Source organism: Penicillium citrinum (genome assembly GCF_028827155.1).
Source record: "Penicillium citrinum strain IBT 23319 chromosome Unknown utg000004l:1.0-2404223.0:1.0-2405248.0, whole genome shotgun sequence".
Classification (NCBI taxonomy): domain Eukaryota; kingdom Fungi; phylum Ascomycota; class Eurotiomycetes; order Eurotiales; family Aspergillaceae; genus Penicillium; species Penicillium citrinum.
Window position 1 is genome coordinate 1,978,441 of NW_026622689.1, and position 18,478 is coordinate 1,996,918.

Below are 18,478 nucleotides of genomic sequence, written 5' to 3' on the forward strand. Positions count from 1 at the left end.
CTTGCAACCGGTCAGAGATCTCATTCGCTGGACTCTGATAACGCCATGCATCTTATCTGGGTGGTGCATACTGGATGGATTGCGGGTAAAATGGATTTAAAGTAGCAGGGGATGAGATATTTCAGGGTCAGATCTCAAGGATATCCCATTCCATAGCGATCAACCAATCCTTTTTCGGAGAATAACCGGCATTTTTTATGGCTGATGGGATAGGCAGGCTCTCCGTTGAGGCCAGGCAGGGATCCAGAGATTGAAATGCATGAAGCTCCACATTCCAGGTGAGACCGTGATGTATGCCCAATAAGTCACCCGTCTGGAGGGGAGCAAACTGGACAATATCAGCACGAGGAACCTGTCGAGATCGAGGTAGCCCCATCATCATTATTTGAATGATTTCCGGATCATTTATGTCCGTAGAAGTCCCGTTCGTTTTCTCGGCTTGAACAAATGTTAATGGCCCCGCGCTACTTAGTACTGCATGATTTGCATGTATAACACGGACAGTCGCCAAATATTGCCTTGTACCAGGGGTTTGATCCGGTTGTAGGGTCAAATTTGATACTGCTTCGCGCTTCGATCCCATTTCCAGAATCCAGCTGCGGACCTCCGCAGCCATCCCGCCTGGGGCATAGATCTCAGCTCCGGCACGGGGTCGCCCGCGCCGACGCAATGCGCGCGAGGATGGGGAGAAAGGAGCCGGGATATCCTCTGCTACAGCCGACGGTGATGGCGAGCGGGGGAGGATGAAGTTTGGTTTGCGTCTTTCGGGAGGTGATGCCAGTCGAGAAATCGATGGTGTCTCACCTCGGGTATGCGACTGGGTGTTCGGAGGTTTCTTTGTTGAGACCATGAACCGAGGTTTACTGCGAAATGGGGTGCTTATCGTTCCTGGTGTTGCAAACCCTGGACCCATCGTTCGGACACGCGGAGCGGGTGTCTCATGGATGTCTCTTTTTTGGGGGAATGCCCCAGGTTTTGACCGGGAAGTAGGCGAGTCAAGTGAAGTGATCGGCTTTTGCCGCGGTTCAGACGAGAGAGTTGGCAATGGACTCTTTTGGTCTGATTTGCGGTCAAGTGAAATCCGTCCACCTAATTCTAGCCGTCTTCGTTTTTGTCCATCCCTTTCTGGTGCAAAAATTGCATCAAATTCCTCGTCGAAAGGTCCAGGTGTGCCAGATTCCCCTGGGGGTGTGCTATTGATACCATCATCAACGACCCCATCTTCGTTCTGATCATTGGTATCAACCCCGTCTTCCGTGAACGGCTCATCTTCGTCGAAGTCTTCAATCACCTCTCGTTGCCGACGCGGTGGTGGAATGGTGCTATGTGAAGCGGCCGGGGTTCGCGGAGTCCTTGAAGTTGAAGGTGCATCGTTGCCATCTTCATCGTCGATCTCAAGATCATTATCATGCTTAGGAGTAGACTGCGAGAGGAGAAACCGAGGAGAATTGGAAAATCGAGGACCGGCCCCTCTACGCGTCGAATGTTGGCGGCGAGACAAACGGAATGGAGATGGAGTCTAAGGCGAGGGATTGGTAAGTGCTAATAATTAAACAATGCAGGATGAACATACTCCCGGGAAAAGCATTTATCCTAGTCCGGTCTGAAACGAAGAGTACAGCATTGCACTCGCGCCGCTCGAGGGTTTAAGTGCTTGAGCAAATGTGCAAGTTGGAGTTGAAATTGAAGTTGCAAATCGGCGGTAGTTCGCGTCGCGCGGTGTGGAGAATCGGGCAGATTCACGTTGGTTTATACAGTTCACTAACTATACATAGTTAGTATCCATACTACATGGATGTAGTTCCAACTAGTTACTAGTTTAGTTTGTACTACAAACTACCTACTTTAAGTAGTACTTCTGAGAGTGATCTTCTTGTACATAGTTCTTGTATTCCAGACAGTTGAACTATCATCAAATCCGAATTCAAACAGCTCTGTTTTATATAGTATAGAAACCAACATAGTAATATAAGTGACGGTAACACTGCCGCCTCGGGAAGCGATCGGCTCCCGGAGCCCAGCTGGGTTAGTCCCCTCGCCGCCCTGAGCTGCTCCCTGAGCAACCCAGAGCAACCCAGAGTATTCCCGGAGTGCTCCCGGAGCTGCTCCCGGAGTACCCTGATCGCTCACCTTTGATGCTCCTGCTGATCCACAGCACGTCTCTTTCTTTGTTTCATGTCCTCCGATGATAAGCGCTTTGCCTACGGTCGCTTCTAGGAGCTTACAGCAAATTCATAACTTAATCTTGCAGGGTATCTGTTCTCCAGCGCTTGCTTCCTCGACTTTATTGCTTTACGACTATAATCCGCTCTGCTGTAGAAGAAGCTAATTTCTATCAATACGGTCTCGGATATCTCTTTTTTCTTCACAATAGAGATATTTATGTTCTCTAATAGAATATAAAAGAAGACAATTTGGATGTTGTTTTAGTTCTATGCTCTGGATTAGTTCAGCTGCAGGGCTATTATTCATTATTATAGTCTGTTATAGTCTTTACGACGACAAAGACTGATATATAATGAAACTTGAAATATATCAATAGTCTATAATATTCTATTTATTATGATATTATTAATTATATCTCCAGATATAAATTTCTAGAATATTTTCTTTTGCTGGTATATGTTACGGACCCTGCGACGAGGGGCCGCAACCTACTGATGGGCCACCGAGAGCCAACCAACCTACCAGGGTTGGGAGTCACGTGCACAAGGCGGAACAAAAGGAGTGAAAAACGGCCTCCTACGAACCGTCACATCCTATACCATATTTGACGAGGTGACGGTTAGCGCGAACGCCTGCATAAGCGTTCACCTTACCCGCACCAGTATTACAGTAGTAGATATACGGGCAAGCCTGGACATTTTTCAAAGATGTTTAGGCTTACCATAAAGTTTGTCTATTTTTTTCTGATCTCGATATGCTCGCTCACTCACGAACCTCTTTTTGATTGTAGGAGTCGTTCATCGTCTTCGTTGGGGCCTCGGCAAGCGAAACACAGCCGTATATGGAATTGCAACAGACCTCCCCTTGTTCTACTTTCTCCGGATTGATAATGACAGCAATTGACCAAATCATATCACGAAATGTGATGGATGTAACTTTGAGAAGATCATTCCATTCCTCACGCACATTATACTGGAGGCCGCAAAACTGTCCCCGCTTTCCAGCGAGGAGTCCCGTCCTTTTACTGAGTAGGAGCTGGTCAGAAAGGGTTTCGCTTCCTTCTCCCCGCTGTTGGAGTAATTGGAGGGAGAAAAACAGTGAACGCTGATTGATCGCTGATAATCCCCATCTCAATACAAAAAAAAATGGGCCTCGGAACTTTTACACTCCTACTTGGTCTCGTCATGGTTGCCCCGGCCTTCCTGGATGACTCTGAACCTGACTCGAACGTCACATCATCTTGTGCAGGTGTAGGGTGGACGGTGTTTTACGAATGATCATAGCTGCAGGGAGAACCACGGGAGGCTTGTCTCTTTGTATAACACGGGTTGTTTGGCCAATGAAATTGGACGTTAACTCTATCTACATCCAAAGCTCATGTGACCGAGGAGGAATGCTTTCTCTGGTGTGGACTTCAGGTAATAACTGTGACTGTGAAAAATGATTGTGATGGTGTAAATCATCAGAGACAAGGTTGTGGGGATCTCATCAAGGCGCTTCGTCTTTCCGGTTCATTCGTGAAGGTTGCACCTCTAATAGCTGTTAGGACCTTGACTTTCTGACAACTTTGAGCTTTCGGTAAAGAAAATTTACCAAGAGTATCCTCCGTTGACCTTCTCTCTTAATTTTTGTTCTTTTTCTTTTCCAAAGACCTATACTTTGCAATGGTGGAAGAGCATATTGTAGCGCACCGCCGCGTTATATAGCTTCAATTGGCTCTTTCGGGCTACATACATCATTCTGAATTTCACTCCGGAGGTTGCTTACGAAGACTGTGCCATGAATTGCTAGCTCTCTACAGACGGCTCTCTACATGGCCCATAAATCGAGTATTTGGGCAATACTTAGTCTCTTTCCCGGCTTGACTGAAGTTGTTTAAGCCAATATAAACGTAAAACCGTGCATAGTTTAGTCTAGCTCTTGAACATTCGTCTACTATGCTTGGTATTCATTTAGTTATTCCCATTATTTGAGTCAGCCTCTTACATCCACAGACCAAATTAAAAGAGAATTATCCTGGGTATGTCCATGAGTGTCGTTGATTATGTATGCTCTGGGCGACTTCAATATGAACTGATTCAATTAAATACCCTGCGTTCTTTTCTACAGTTACAAAAATGTGTGTATTGCAACATATACACTGTCCAGATTCGAGTAAAACGAACTCGGCCATAGTATTTCTTACTAGTGAAACGGGATAGGATGCTCGAGGCAGCACGGTCGGTTCGTGCAGGCCGAATGGGGCAGAAGGATGAGGGTAAACAACACCTCAACGAAGGCTACCTGCTAGTACTCTCTCGAATAGGCCGGAACTCGTGTTATTGCTGCCGCGTGATGCTAAAGATGCTACTTAATTAAGACTATATAAAATCTCCCTGCCCGATTAGGCCAATCCTTACATACTTCACCTACTGGCAGGCAGGCCGATACTCCCACTATGCTAGTTATCAAACCAGTCATGGAGAGCCTGCGTAATCGTCGCTCCCACATACGTAGCCTGGGGATATCAGTGTTAGTTTAGATTCACTCAATCAGTAAAAGAAAGTGAACTCTCACATGGGGCGCCTGCATCATGCTAAAATGACTCCCTGGTACCGTCTGGATCGTAATCCATTCCTCTGGAATCAGGCCATCCCAGCCCTGTACATCGAGCTGCCCTTCTCTCTTAATCAACCACTCCACAATCTTCCGGTCATAATCTAAATCAATGGAAGTAATATCCAGCTCCTTTGACAAGCCGTCCTTTGCCCAGATGACCACCGCAGGAAATGGTCGTTCATTTGACAAAGGGCGAGGAGAGTACCGCTCCACTGCTTGTATCGTTCGCTCAAAATTCTCAATTACCCCCTTACTCATGGACCCCGTTCCAACGAATAGACTCAGAACCTCCGGCGGCATCGCATCATATTCTAACCGACAGGGCGAGTCGATCAGAAGTAGCCCCCCCAACCTCCTCACCTGCATCCAACACCTGTCGTGCCGCTTCGAACGCAAACATGCCCCCGGCCGACCACCCGCCGAGAAGATATGGCCCTCGAGGCTGATGGGCTCGCACCGCCTGGAGCATCTCCGTCGCTAGCGCCCCAACGGTTATTAAGTGACTATTGGCCGAGTTTAGCAATGGGCTGTTCAGTCCACAAACGCGGATATTGGGCGATAGCGGAGGGATCTTCGCATACGCAGTGGCGAGCCCGCTCCCGTCAGGAAACAAGAAGAGGGTCTGATCGGCGGTGGCTGCGTCTTGTAGAATAACTGAGGATGGGAAGGAGAGAGAAGGGCTTCTCTTACTTGGTTTGGGCGCCGTCTTTGATTGTGGCTGTGGGGCGCCAAATTGAACTCTCAGCGCATTGTGGATGTCTTTCGTAGAAGGCGGATCCCCGAAGAAGTCAGATGGGACATGGACTCCGAGTTTCTCATTAAGTGCGGCGCCGATTGATATGGCCATCATCGAATCCAGACCGAGAACTGACAGGTCATCGGTTGCGAGGATTTCTTGCACGTCGACGCCGATCTCGTCCGCGATGATCGTGTAAACTTCTGGGAGACGGGCGTCGAGTAGGGGGGTTCTCTGACTCGTCTTGATACCCGCTTGAAGTTGAAGGAGTATTGGGTTCAAGTCTGGTCGAACTAGGAGTTGACGGACCGGTTGATTGATCGCGAAGAATACTCTGCACGTAGTCTTGTAACACACCGAAAGTAGGAAAGTCAGTGAACAATGAGGCCGGAAGCTGGATCTCAAGTGAGTCCTGAAGCTGCGACAAAATGGTCATCGATAGAAGCGAGTCGACGCCCAGCTCATCGAATCTGCTTCCGTTTACAAGCTCGTCCGCCGAGATACCGATCTGCGACGCAATCAACCCTTTCAGGTCCGGCATTCTGGGCTCAACCTCGTCGACGCTTCGATTACTCGACGAAACGTAGTCAATATCCTTTGTCAATCCTACTCGCACCGTCGGTCTCGTATTCGCCACGGGTGAACCTGGCGAAAGAATCCTGTCAATCAAGGCGCGCGGAATCCTCTGGAACTTCACATTTCCACAACAAGCCATCATTCTGTCACCCTGGAAGACCGAAACATCGCCAACAAACACATTCTTTCCCTCCGGAATCATCCGAACATGTGCTTTGTACTGCAGTTCCGGACAAATCTCATCGGCAATTTGGTATGTATCAATGCCATGAGATATGTAAGTGAATTCGCGTGGATTCACAGTGCCGATAGCGTTCATCACAAAGCCGGCGATCTGCGCAAGATTATCGAGCCAAAGGGGCGAACAGAAGAACTTTCCCGCATCGTTGCCTCTATACAAAGACAGTGAAACCACTGCCTCCAGCTTCTCCGAATCCACAATGACTTCTTGCATGCCTTGGTACTTCGCATCGTAGTCGACAACTGTCGAGAACAGATTGTACACCATCTCGTGAGAGATCCGGCTCGTGATGCCCCTAGAAACACTTTTTTCAAGATCGTTCATTCGTTCCAGAATGAGATATGCGTGCTTGTTCCAGGTTCTAGCCCAGACATGCGCATCGCCAAACTCGACGTGGCAGGTAGCGTTGTTGTCGACCTGGTCGGTCTGAGGATTAAGAAGACCGACTTGGATATCGACTCTGCCGGCTCCGAGGTCAGCCTGCGCTGAAATACGCAGCAGTTTTGGTTCATTCGGTCGCCCGACTGGCATTGTCACGGGCTTCATCATATGCAGGTCGACAACATTCATGCCAGAGACTGGACTGTCGAATGCAAACCTTTCGCGGAAGTAGTTTGCCACAGTCAATGCTATATCTGAGAAGACGCCCTGTAGTGAGTTAGTTGTAGACTAAGCAAGATCAGATCTGGGTACTCACCGAAGGACACAGCGCAACACCATTCAAAACATGACCTGCAATCAGAGAATGGAGTGCCGGATCTGCGAGATCCGACTCAAACACTACCGACACTTTCCTCTCTCCGATATCCGCAGTAGCCAGAAGGTTCTGCACAGTGGTTGTCATGGGCTTTGATGACCGAGCTGTAGAAATCGTCTTGCTTGCATTCCGTTGTGGCAGCCATTCTCCTTTGTAATCAATCCAATACTTCTTCTCGTCGAACGAGTAAGCAGGAAGAGGCAAAAGTTTTGGTTGATCCGCGAAGCTGTTGTGATATTCATTCCAGTCAATATCGTATCCCCTGCTATTCAACGACGCTAGCGTCTTGCAGGTCGTGGTGAAGGGTTGCTCCTTTCGTCGAAGGGTCGGGAGCAGGCGTTCGGGGGAGCCCAATGTCGCTCCGATCATGCCCAGGCATACTGGATGAGGGCCTATTTCGAGAAAAATTGTCTCAGGTAAGACGGTTCCTCTGGATTGCCCTGTCTTGAGAGCGTCCACAAATCTAACAGCCTGGCGAGCGTGGCGGGCAAAGTAGGATGGATTGAGACTTTCAGGCCCCATTACGTCTCCTAGCAAGGTTGATAGGATGGGAATACGAGGGTTTGACAAGGTAACGTGTCTTACAGCGTCTTCATAAGACGGTAGAATCGGATCGACGTGCGAGGAATGGAAAGCATATGGCACATTAAGGATAGTGCACTTCATGCCCTTTGCTTTCAGATGCCTCTCTGCATCTTGAATCAAAGTGACCGGGCCACTCAGTACCACGTCCTGGGGTCCATTGAGGCAAGACACTTCCAAGTCTCTCAATCGACCTTGCAGGGCATCTTGAAGACTCTCGTTAGGCAAGTTTACCGCCAGCATAGCATGCGTACCCCGAGTACAGAGAGACTCTAGCAAAGTGGCGCGTGTACCAACGAGATACAGTGCATCATTGGCGGACAAGACACCCGCTGCATACAAAGCCGCATATTCTCCAAGGCTATGACCAATCACCGAGGATGGCAAGATATTCCACGACGACCAAAGATTGAAGAAAGCCATTTGCATAGCGACATGGAAAAGTTGCGTTTGCACTGGCGAGAGGTCATTCAGAGTCCCTGTTCTATTGAGAACTTCATCAAGGAAAGGGGCAAATCCTTGTTGTGTAGCAATGCCCTCAAAGCGAGTGAGCTCTGCTCTAAACACTGGACTGTGCTCGAAATATTGCCCCCCAGTGCCGTTGTAAAGGGAGCCTTGCCCGGTGAATGCAAACACAGTGTTCGGTGTTTTCGTGGGTGATCCAAAGCCCTGCTTCTCAATCCGTGATGGCAATTGGGCCTTGACCTGGTCAATAGTGGAGGCCACGATAGAGACTCGCAGCGGGTGTTGCACTCTTCGTGCTGTTGTCGAATAGGCGATATCAAGAAGGTTTGTCTGAGGGTTCGTATCAAGATATGCAGCAAATTTCTCTAAGTTCCTTATCAGGGACGTGGCTGATTTCGCCGTGATGCTGATCAAGTGGTCACGCTCCAGGGACTCTCTTGCAACAGATGTCGGGCAGGGGCCCTCCTCGAGCAATAAGCTAGAGTTCGTACCAGCAGCGCCGAAATTATTGATCAGAATCTTTCGCTTACGATCAGACCGAGCCGAAAACGGGACCAGTCTATCGGCTATCTTAACTCCCCGCTCACCCAAGGTCGGGAATTTGTGATTCAATCGTCCACTTTTGACACCGACATGAGGGGGGATGTTTTCTTTCTGGAACAGCAACAGGGCTTTGATCAAGGCCGAGATACCTGATGCCGATTCCCCATGCCCAATGTTCGCCTTGATCGAGCCCACGTACAACGGGGTATCTGCAGGCCGACGAGGGCTATCCGGGGCCAGCACGTTCGTAACAGATGTCATTTCCACAGAGTCACCCAGCTGTGTTCCTGTACCATGGAGCTCTACATAGTCCACATCGAATGGATGCACAGCGGCCTGACGGAGGACCCTCCGGAAAAGAGTCTCCTGTGCGCCTGCATGAGGTTGAGTGATGGATGCTGCGTAGGCAGAATAGTTCGATCCGCCTGCCAGAATGACGCCCAAAATATTGTCATTATCAGCCTGGGCAGCATCTAATCGTTTCAAGATGACACTAGCAACAGTCTCGCCTCGACAGTAGCCATCCGCTTCGTTGTCGAAAGTCTTACAAGGTCCGTTCTCAGACGTGAAATGTCCTCGGGCCAGACCCTCATACATATCGGGACTGTTGAGAAGCATCATCCCGCCAACTACGGCGGTATCACATTCGTTGCTCCATATTGAGGTGCAGGCAAGGTTCAGCGCTGTGGCGCTTGATGAACAAGCTGTGTCAACACTAAGACAGGGTCCACCTGAGATGCGTCAGAAATCATTCAATTTACTTTTGGTGGAGACTTACCGAGTTGATTGGCACGGGATACTCGTCCCTACAGTATGATCAGCAAAAGGCATGCAACTCCCCCTCGGAGATTTCAGAAATATACCGGTCCAAAAGCCCTTACAACACCTGATACGTAATATGTATCAATATCCTGGACGATATTCACGTCTTTATAATCATCTGTAGTTTGACCATAGAAGCTCCCGATCCGCTCCAAACGCGTAGACGGTGTCCGGCCCGGCACGTAGCCGGCCATTTCCAAAGCCTCATAGGCTGTGACCAGGGCCAATCGCTGCTGTGGGTCCGTCTGCATGGCTTCTCTAGGAGACATATTGAAAAAGCGAGCATCAAACATGCCGGGGTCCTTCATGAAGTTGCCGTAGATCGATACGCCCTTATCTTTGGAAAGATGCGTTGTTGGATCGAATCTATCGGATGGGATCTGCAATTTATCAGTATTTGATAGCTAAAAGAAAGGTGTCATACTTACTACTTTATGACAGTCAATGCCATTGGACAGAAGCTTCCACAACTCGTCTACACTGTCTGCATCGGGGAACCTGCCTGCCATTCCGACGATCGCGATGGGGGGAGTTAATTCTCTTTCCGCAGCTTGAAGATTGGACCTTTGTATCTGCCACGGAAACCTCGACTCCCATCCCGGCGCTGATAGCAGCGACTAGGGACCTTTGCGAGTGAGAGGGTCCGAAACATTGACTCTCCCATTTCGCATGGCCCATGGAATGTATACTTGTGATTGCACCTTTGATGATATTGCCCCATTCGATTGGGCTTGCAAGAATATCCTCAAGCACGGCCTTCAACAGGTCTCGACGACTTGTCGCAGAGATTGTAGTCCCAGAATTTGTCGACAAAACTGCAGGCTGCTCTTTGTTCAAAACCTCACTGTCATATACTTCTTTAGTTGTAGAATTATCGCAGAGTCCTAGAACGTCCGACTTGGTGTAAAGATGCGAAGCATGATATGGTGCATAGATACCGATAGGACGTCCTGACAAGTTTGAAGTCCATCCCTTCAGATCTGCTAGCGATTGCTTCAGTCTATTCAGTGTATTTGGAGGCCCTTGGATGGTTGTGGTATTCTCGAAGGTTGCAGAAACATAAGCTTGTTTCCTGTCCGGATGGCCCTGTTTCTAGTCAGATATGGGCTAATTGATTCCACGAAGTGCCATACCAAAGCATTAGATGATAAATCCAAAAGCTGTTTGTTTATGATCTCGTTTTCCACCATGAGGGCCCACGGAAGTCCATCAACATCAGATTCCAGGTCATCTCGGACCATGAAGACCAAGCTCCCTAGGTTCACGGCAACTCGGACGGCCTCGACAGCGAGAGGAATCAGCTGTAATAAATTTGCTGACAGACTGATTGCCGCGGCGGACAGTTGTCCGACACACAACCCAATGCATACCGTATTTTGTGGGCCAGGATATTCGACGTGAGGATGCGTCTCGTACCAGCTGCAGATGGTTAGCCATAAATGATGATTAGAGGTCAAATGCAAACACCCACGAGATAAATTGGCCCAATTGTGTTATGACCAAGAGTGCAGGTGACAGCACTCGTAGACTTGACGACTTTCCATGTTGGGGATCTGTAAAGTCATGCAGCTCTGTGAATCTATACGCATCTTTCCGGTACTGCTGTGGGAGTTTCTCAATGCTATCACACAGCACGGTCTTTGACAAGATGAGAAATTTAGATAAGAGAGTATCCTTGCGCTCGGAGTCCAGCAGTTGTGCCAGGGCCGAGGTCACAGGCGTTGAGGTGTCTCCAAAGAAGAGAATAGTCCCGTAACGCTCCATTGCGCTTGATAGTGGCGCTCCGTTTGGGCAGGATGATTTTTCAGTTGCCTCGTGTTTACTCCGACGCGGAGAGTCCGTCATCACCTTGATCGAGGACTTCGTAATCTGCTTGCGGGTGCGATTTAAGAGCAACCTGAGTTTGTCAATTCTGCTGAAAATGATGACCGACGTGCTCACCTTGCTGGCTGTTCATGATATCAATGGCGTATTTATTGTACATAGATAATTGTTTCTTTCAAGGTCGATCCTGCAGCTCGCATGCATTTATGCAAGGGCATTTTTATCAATACATAGGCCTAATGTACCGCAGCCAATCTTCGAGTTCCCAGGCACTATGTATACACAAGCCACTTTCTGTGGGCTATGTCGATTAGCTGAATCGATCTGCCAAGCACTAGTAGATGCTGTGAAACCCGGAAATATGTATGTCTTGATGCATTCATTTCGTAAGAGGTCTTGCACTAGTGTCAAAGGTTATTCAGGAACATATAAGATCTTCACAACCCTGCAGATGTTCTATAAATTGTTTTGTGCACTAATTTTCGAATTTCAATGTATTCTGTATGTATAGTACGTCTTTATGTATTGCAATGAGGTGTATTGACCTGGATATTACTGTAGTGGGGAGTGTCGGCATGTCTGCCAGTAGGAGGATTATGTAACGAAACTGGCCTAATTTGGAAGAGCTCTTATATAACTAGTCTTGTTTAGATAGCATCTTTAGCGTCAACCAGCATCAATTACGTGAATTCCAGCCTTTTCGAGAGAGTCCCAGCAGTAGCCCTGGCTGGGGTGTTGTTTTGCCCTCATCCTTTTGCCCCATTTGACCTGCACGTACCGACCGTGCTGCCTCGCGCATCCTATCCCCTTTCAAAATGTAATTGCGATATCATGATTTGGTCTCCGACTTCATATGTATGTAGTATGTATCTATTAAATTTGATCATGGTGCATTTATAGACTCGATCTATGGATCCTATTTAATTCCTGATACTTTAAAGTCCCGCATTCAGAGTCCTATCATGAACTTCGACTCTATCCGTCCGAGCTATGCATATCCAATGCTATTCACTCAGAGAATACATAGTATACTCGTATACTTTCAGAACTTGAATGGCCCCTTCACCAAACATTGATTCTTCCAAAACATCGTCACGATCGAAAAAATAAGCACCCCCTTAGATATCAAAAAAGACAAAGTGCCACTTAGATCGAAGCTACGATGAGCCCAATTTCATCGAGCTTGTTTCTGCGCAACTTCTTCAATGCCCAAAGCTTCTCCTTTAAAATGCTTCTGCTAGCACGGCGTTACAGGCCTTTTTGGGTTCACACCCAAGCCCCTTCGTTCGAGCACTCGCTTCGAGTATTCTTCCTGGCCCGAAATGTTGGCGACAATGTGGAAAAGCAGGTCTTTGCATTAGTTCACGATTTCAGCCATATTACTTTGCTAGTCGTGTAGTTGAATGTGACCTCTTTCAACTAGACGAAAGAACCTATCACGAAGTCCGCAGAGGACAAAAACTACTTGAAATCGATAACCCTGTCTGAAGATAGTAATTACTCCAGATGGCTTTGATTTGAAACTTGTCGATGAGAATTTATTTTCTTTGGCCGAATTGCCATCCCCACAATTATGCGCAGATAGCTATAGATCACACTATTTAGTGTACATAGTTATGTACTCTTTGTGATTCTATGTACAAAAATTACTGTCAAAATGACAGACCCACTGTATCGCTACGTTTCTCTCCGCCATCGCGATTACCAAAATACATATAGGTATATACCGTAACATTCATAGTACAGAAGTTACACCGCATCAGCTTACATATGCAGATCATCAGAGTGATGTTTCCATGAAGCTCGAGCCCAGCTCTCGCTTGATCCACACAATTGAATTATATAAAAGAAAAGCGAAGCATCTAAAATCGTTTGATACACGCCAAGCGATTGACTACGCAAATCGACTGCTTTTCCTACCAACTCACAACTTGAACTCTGCGAAAGGGCTTGCCGCTCACCATCTGTGCAAACTCGCTAGTGTCCTCCAACCCAGCTATGGCGACAGTGATTGAAGTACCTAATGGCCACCCTGCTGAAATTACCGGGTATGTCGATCCATGGATCTCGAGTCCCGGGGAATGCATAGATGTAAAGGTATACCCCGAGCCAATTTGTTTGTCGATCCCTCCAATTCGACTCGAAATGATCCCTTGAAGGCGCCTAAAGAAGCATAACTAAATTAAGTGCAGGTCTCGTCAACCGAAGTACTTGTCAATTACAATGTCGTTCGTCTCATCCACGGACCTCAGGGTGAAGACTTTTCGAATATGAAGCAAGAACGTGTTCATGAAATACCTGCAGGAAGTTTTCAAGGGCGGTTTCAGGTGGCAAGGCCTGGTTCCTACGCCATCATGGATGAACAACACCATAAGACGGGTTCCTCTGGTCTGAGGTTCTCTATTTGTCTAGAGGCTCATCTGCCTGTCGAATCGGATCACATCCAAACCATTGTCTCAACCCTTGATGTGAAAGAAAAAACTGGATATGCCGTGGTGATTAATGATGCGGCGATCGAATTTTGGATCGGAAACCTCAGCACTATCGATATCGTGAAGACAGGTGCTAAAATTATGCCAAAGACTTGGACTACCCTTGACTTCACTATTAGCGAATCGACCTTGACCTATGTATTAACACCGAATGCCTTTCTCCTGGGAAAGACAGAGACTCCGGAAAGTGGACGGAAAGACCTGGGGTACAAACCGGCTATGTCTGGCCCATCCACTCTAGTATTAGCTGCAAGTTTCGCGTCAAGTCCTTCGGAAGTTTCTGAAATCCCCACAAACTTCTTCAACGGCCGTCTTGAAGGCCCAATCATTTCAACTGGTGGCCTAGAAGAAAAAGTGCTCGCTCAATGGGACTTCTCCGTGGGAATCTCAACTGATAAGGTATTTGATGTAGCTGGCACTGGGGCTCAAGGCATTCTTGTAAATGCGCCCCTCAGGGCCGTCACTGGGCATGACTGGGATGGATCAGAGCCCGACTGGACAAAAGCGAGAGCAGGGTATGGTGCTATTCATTTTCACGAGGATGACATGGATGATGCGGCTTGGCAAACGGATATCTCTATTTCTCTGCCCAAGTCTCTTCGCTCTGGAGCATACGCGGTAGAGGTACATGCAGCTGATGGTACAGTTCATGACTCAATTCCGTTTTTCGTTCGCCCAACTCCATCCACGAGTGATGCTTTGGGTGCCAAGCTCGCATATGTTCTTTCGACCTTCACCGTGAGTTCCCGGAACCACTTCTACAAATCAATGCAGTACAGTGCTTCTTACGTTGACCCCTAGTATCTCGCCTACGCAAATGAACATGTCTATGATCGCGCCCATTTAACGTCGGAAGCAGCCTTCGAGTGGGAGGTTCGACGGAGCCAGCATACGGACAAAACGGAACGTCGTGTCGACCTGGGCTTTTCGTGCTACGACATACACAACGACCGATCTGGGGTTGTTCATTCATCTGCTAAAAGGCCCATACTGAATATGCGCCCAGATTATATTAGTTGGAACTTTCATAGACCTCGCGGATTCAGTGCTGACTTAATTGGCCTTGAGTTTCTTGAAAGATCTGGTATTCCTTATGATGTGATTTGTGATCAGGATTTACACACACATGGCTATTCTGCTTTGTCTCGCTATGGCACAGTTATCACTGGCTCCCATCCTGAATACCATACCTTTGAAAGCCTTCAAGCCCATACCGAGTTTGTGAAGCATGGAGGAAACCTCATGTACCTTGGTGGGAATGGGTTCTACTGGAGCTGCGCTACAAAAGCAGATAGTCTGCATCGAGTCGAGATAAGGCGAGGTGATCAGGGATGCAGACCTTTCACTCTCGGAGGAGGCGACCGAATTTTCAGTACCAATGGGCAACAAGGTCTCCTTTGGCGCTCACGAGGCCTAGCAGCCAATTACTTTCTTGGTGTAGGATGTTGTGCAGCCGGTGCTGTAAGTTGAAAATGAAACTCTGTCTTCATTACTCATCGATATTCACAGAACTCTCACAGGGCCCGGGCGTGCCTTATAAGCGCACTAATGCCGGGCAAGATGCTACAATGGCATGGGTTTTCAAGGGAATCCCTCCGGATGAATTGATTGGAGTTGATGGGTTTGGAGGCGGCGCGAGTGGCGACGAAATCGACAAATGTGATTTTGCTCTCGGCAGTCCTCGTAGTACGATCACCCTGGCAACGAGCGTTGGGCATCCTGACGATTTCTTCATTTTCCCGGAGGACGCTGAGTTCCCCATGCTCAAAACAACAGGAACGCAAACCAATGAAATCCGATCCGACATGACATACAACGAATCGGGCAGCGGAGGTGCAGTATTTAGCGTGGGGAGCATCAACTGGCTTTGCTCGTTGGGTTGGAAGAATTTTGAGAACAATGTTGCACAATTGACCGACAACGTTATAAGAGAATTTGTCCGAAGACATAAATGATCTAATGGTTGATCCTTAAAAACCCTGACAATGACATGAAACACAAAAATCCTCTGAGAATATTCGATGTAAACAGTGTCCCGCAAGTAACTTATATGTAACTTATGTGTCAACAGGTGACATTCCTCGTTGTCTGTCATGAATGATATGAAACATTCGTAGATTTCGTCAAACATCTCAATTTCACGTTACTGCACGTTCAGATCATGTCGTGAATTATGATACTACACATTTCCAAGTGAGAAGACCCCGGGATGTTGATCTTGTACAACTGTTTTCACAATCTTCTTTTCCTTTCAAAATCTCAAACAAAACAAATAATTAAACCAGTAGAGAAGACCTTATGTCAACTAACTCTCAAGTATCATTTTGCTTAGTCAGCTTCGGGTTTGCGGCTTGAGTGTATCCTTGTTAGATACTACTGTCTCTGCGGGAACATCTGGCACTTGTTTCTGAGTCGGCACGAGAAATATTGCTACAGCCAGAGCAAGAAGGAAGCTTGTAGACGCTTTAAAAAAGTCAGTATTTGGATTTTGTGAGTCAGGGGAAAGCCTTGCCAAGAAAGAGATTCATCCAGAAATATCCAATCGTTTCGTTGAGGAATCCAGAGAGCAACGGGCCAACGAGCAGACCTCCGGTCCACGCACTTTCTTCGGTGGAGAATATCTTTGAAGCACCCCCCCTTGGCCCCGAATATATATGGGTTCTCGGCTTCGTATTCGGCTAGGATTTCTAGTAAAGTCAGTTGTAACGGCACGCAAGTGGTACCCAGCAGATGTGACTCTTACCCGTCAAGCCTATAGGTGCAACACTCACTATGAGCGAGGTTGCTGCTCCGATGAGAGCAAGAGAAATCATAAAAATAAGTTTTCCAGCGGCGTTCGGGCTAGCCCAGTCGAAGAAACCGGGAGATCCAAGGAGCAGGAGAAGCGGTGTTAGTAGAGCAAACCCCATGACAGTCGGCCAACGCAAGCCAACCTTGTCTCGGAGTTTGCCAGCCAAAGGATTCAACAGCAAAGCCGGCAACTGCAACAGAGCAAACATCTGACCAATTGTCATGGCACCGAAAGAGAACGCATCACGGACATGTAATGGCAGAGTGGTGTCGAAGCTCGACATGATAAGAGACAACACGAAAGCCACTGCAAGACATACCAAAGCCCGTGAGTCAGTGAGGATAGTGCGATAAAATATCCAATCTGAGACTTCGTCGTTCTGCGAATGACTCTCGGGGAGAAGTGGCTCTGATTCTTCGTCATGGGTGGTTTCATTCGGCAATATCATGGCGCAAAGTATGAGAACATCGAGGGAAATCATGGCCAGTGTCACTATCCATGCTGGCCAGTATCCAAGGAGTGAGAGAAAGGTACCCCCTGCAAGTGGGCCAATAATGATTCCGCCTGTGATAAAAGACATGGTCACGCCCATGAGACTACCAAGTTTACTTGCGTTCGCAAGTTGTGTCAGCGCAGCAAAGCCAACAATCCACACTCCAGTTCCTGAAAGTGCCTGAATCACGCGACCGATATAGACAGCCCACACTGATAGAATGTGTCAATCAAAAGTTTCAAGATGATAGCTTTATTTAAAGTGCAACGTACACGCCGGGCTCCAAGCAATGAGGAGTGTACCTGGAATGTATCCAGAGACAGATACCAACAGAGCAAGCTTCTTCTTCGCTGTTTGATCCGCAAAATGGCCGATAATTGGCGCCGAAAAAAGTGCAGTGAGACCATGGATTGCTAGGATCCCAGACACGTTGGCTTGTGTTTTTGAAGGATCGATATGGAGACGACACTCGAAGATCTCATTGATGATGGGAACGATGAAACTGTACTCAAATGTATCTTCAGAAGTCAGCGCAAAGAGTCATATTTAGCTCGACGAGTGCGAATATTGCGTCCGTAATACTCACTCAGGAATAATGCACCAATGATACCAATTGACCTCAGTGTCTGGCTAGAGCGCCACCGATGGCCGCCTTGGCTTGACATTTCGGCTGTTAACAAAGCAAGACGCTTACTTCTCAAAATATCTGGAGAAGAGGTCTCGTAGGTAACTATGTTGGAGTTCAAACTCCGTTTCCAAAAAAAAAAATCGAGGCAAAAATGAGGATCTAGCATAGGAAGCTAGGGAAAAAAAACTTATACTACAATTGCTTGTCTCATATTGTTCTCGAGTAAGGGGACTATCATTTGTAAAATATTTTTTTTAATTATACAGCAAAAACATTAGCGCGTACGGTATTGTATTGATGATCTTTTTTTTTCCTGTACAAAGCCAATACCGTCCTATCATCTATATCTAGCAATATGTGTTGGCTGATTCAAGAACGTTGGATAAACAATTATTAATTTATGATGTGAACAATATTTCCCGTTGAAGTCAGTGATCTAGAATAGTTTTAAATAGATTGATCAATTGCATTATCACCTAGGTATATAGAGTTGAATCATATTTCCTTTACGATGTAGATAGCAATTCCATTTAGTTGATGAATGTTGATCTCTGGACGTAATACAACATTGCTTTATGAAATGGATGATGTACACTGTCTGGCCAAGTGGGTTGAGCCTTATTAGCGTGGTGATTGGCGGCGCTAGAAATTTTACTGCATGAAAACAGTCGATATAGTTAGTTAGTTAATATGTGTTTCTATTTAATCAAAGTACCAATACATCACAATACCCATACATAAATATAAATCTGGACTGCAAAGGC

The 18,478-nt window shown here is 47.2% G+C and overlaps 4 protein-coding genes across 4 annotated transcripts; 1 reads left to right on the top strand and 3 right to left on the bottom strand.

Annotated features, from left to right (window-relative positions):
* Positions 1–127: 127 nt before the first annotated feature.
* Positions 128–1,588, bottom strand: N7469_005693 (uncharacterized protein; the record flags this gene model as incomplete). The annotated part of the gene is made up of 2 exons (XM_056644613.1): positions 128–1,519; positions 1,574–1,588. 2 exons carry the CDS (start codon positions 1,586–1,588, stop codon positions 128–130), a joined length of 1,407 nt encoding a protein of 468 aa, XP_056501427.1.
* A 3,101-nt stretch (positions 1,589–4,689) lies between these two features.
* On the bottom strand, positions 4,690–11,250 carry N7469_005694 (type I polyketide synthase; the record flags this gene model as incomplete). The annotated part of the gene is made up of 11 exons (XM_056644614.1): positions 4,690–5,075; positions 5,125–5,754; positions 5,810–6,965; positions 7,015–9,395; positions 9,443–9,470; positions 9,546–9,866; positions 9,915–10,090; positions 10,176–10,572; positions 10,620–10,787; positions 10,857–10,905; positions 10,958–11,250. The coding sequence occupies 11 exons, from the start codon at positions 11,248–11,250 to the stop codon at positions 4,690–4,692; spliced, it is 5,985 nt and encodes a 1,994-aa protein (XP_056501428.1).
* Positions 11,251–13,308: 2,058 nt separating this feature from the next.
* N7469_005695 (N,N-dimethylformamidase beta subunit family domain-containing protein) lies at positions 13,309–15,757 on the top strand (the record flags this gene model as incomplete). Its single annotated transcript, XM_056644615.1, has 4 exons — positions 13,309–13,407; positions 13,503–14,540; positions 14,604–15,263; positions 15,323–15,757. 4 exons carry the CDS (start codon positions 13,309–13,311, stop codon positions 15,755–15,757), a joined length of 2,232 nt encoding a protein of 743 aa, XP_056501429.1.
* A 540-nt stretch (positions 15,758–16,297) lies between these two features.
* N7469_005696 (uncharacterized protein) lies at positions 16,298–17,751 on the bottom strand (the record flags this gene model as incomplete). The annotated part of the gene is made up of 4 exons (XM_056644616.1): positions 16,298–16,480; positions 16,574–17,298; positions 17,359–17,604; positions 17,673–17,751. The coding sequence occupies 4 exons, from the start codon at positions 17,749–17,751 to the stop codon at positions 16,298–16,300; spliced, it is 1,233 nt and encodes a 410-aa protein (XP_056501430.1).
* Between the last annotated feature and the right edge of the window lie 727 nt (positions 17,752–18,478).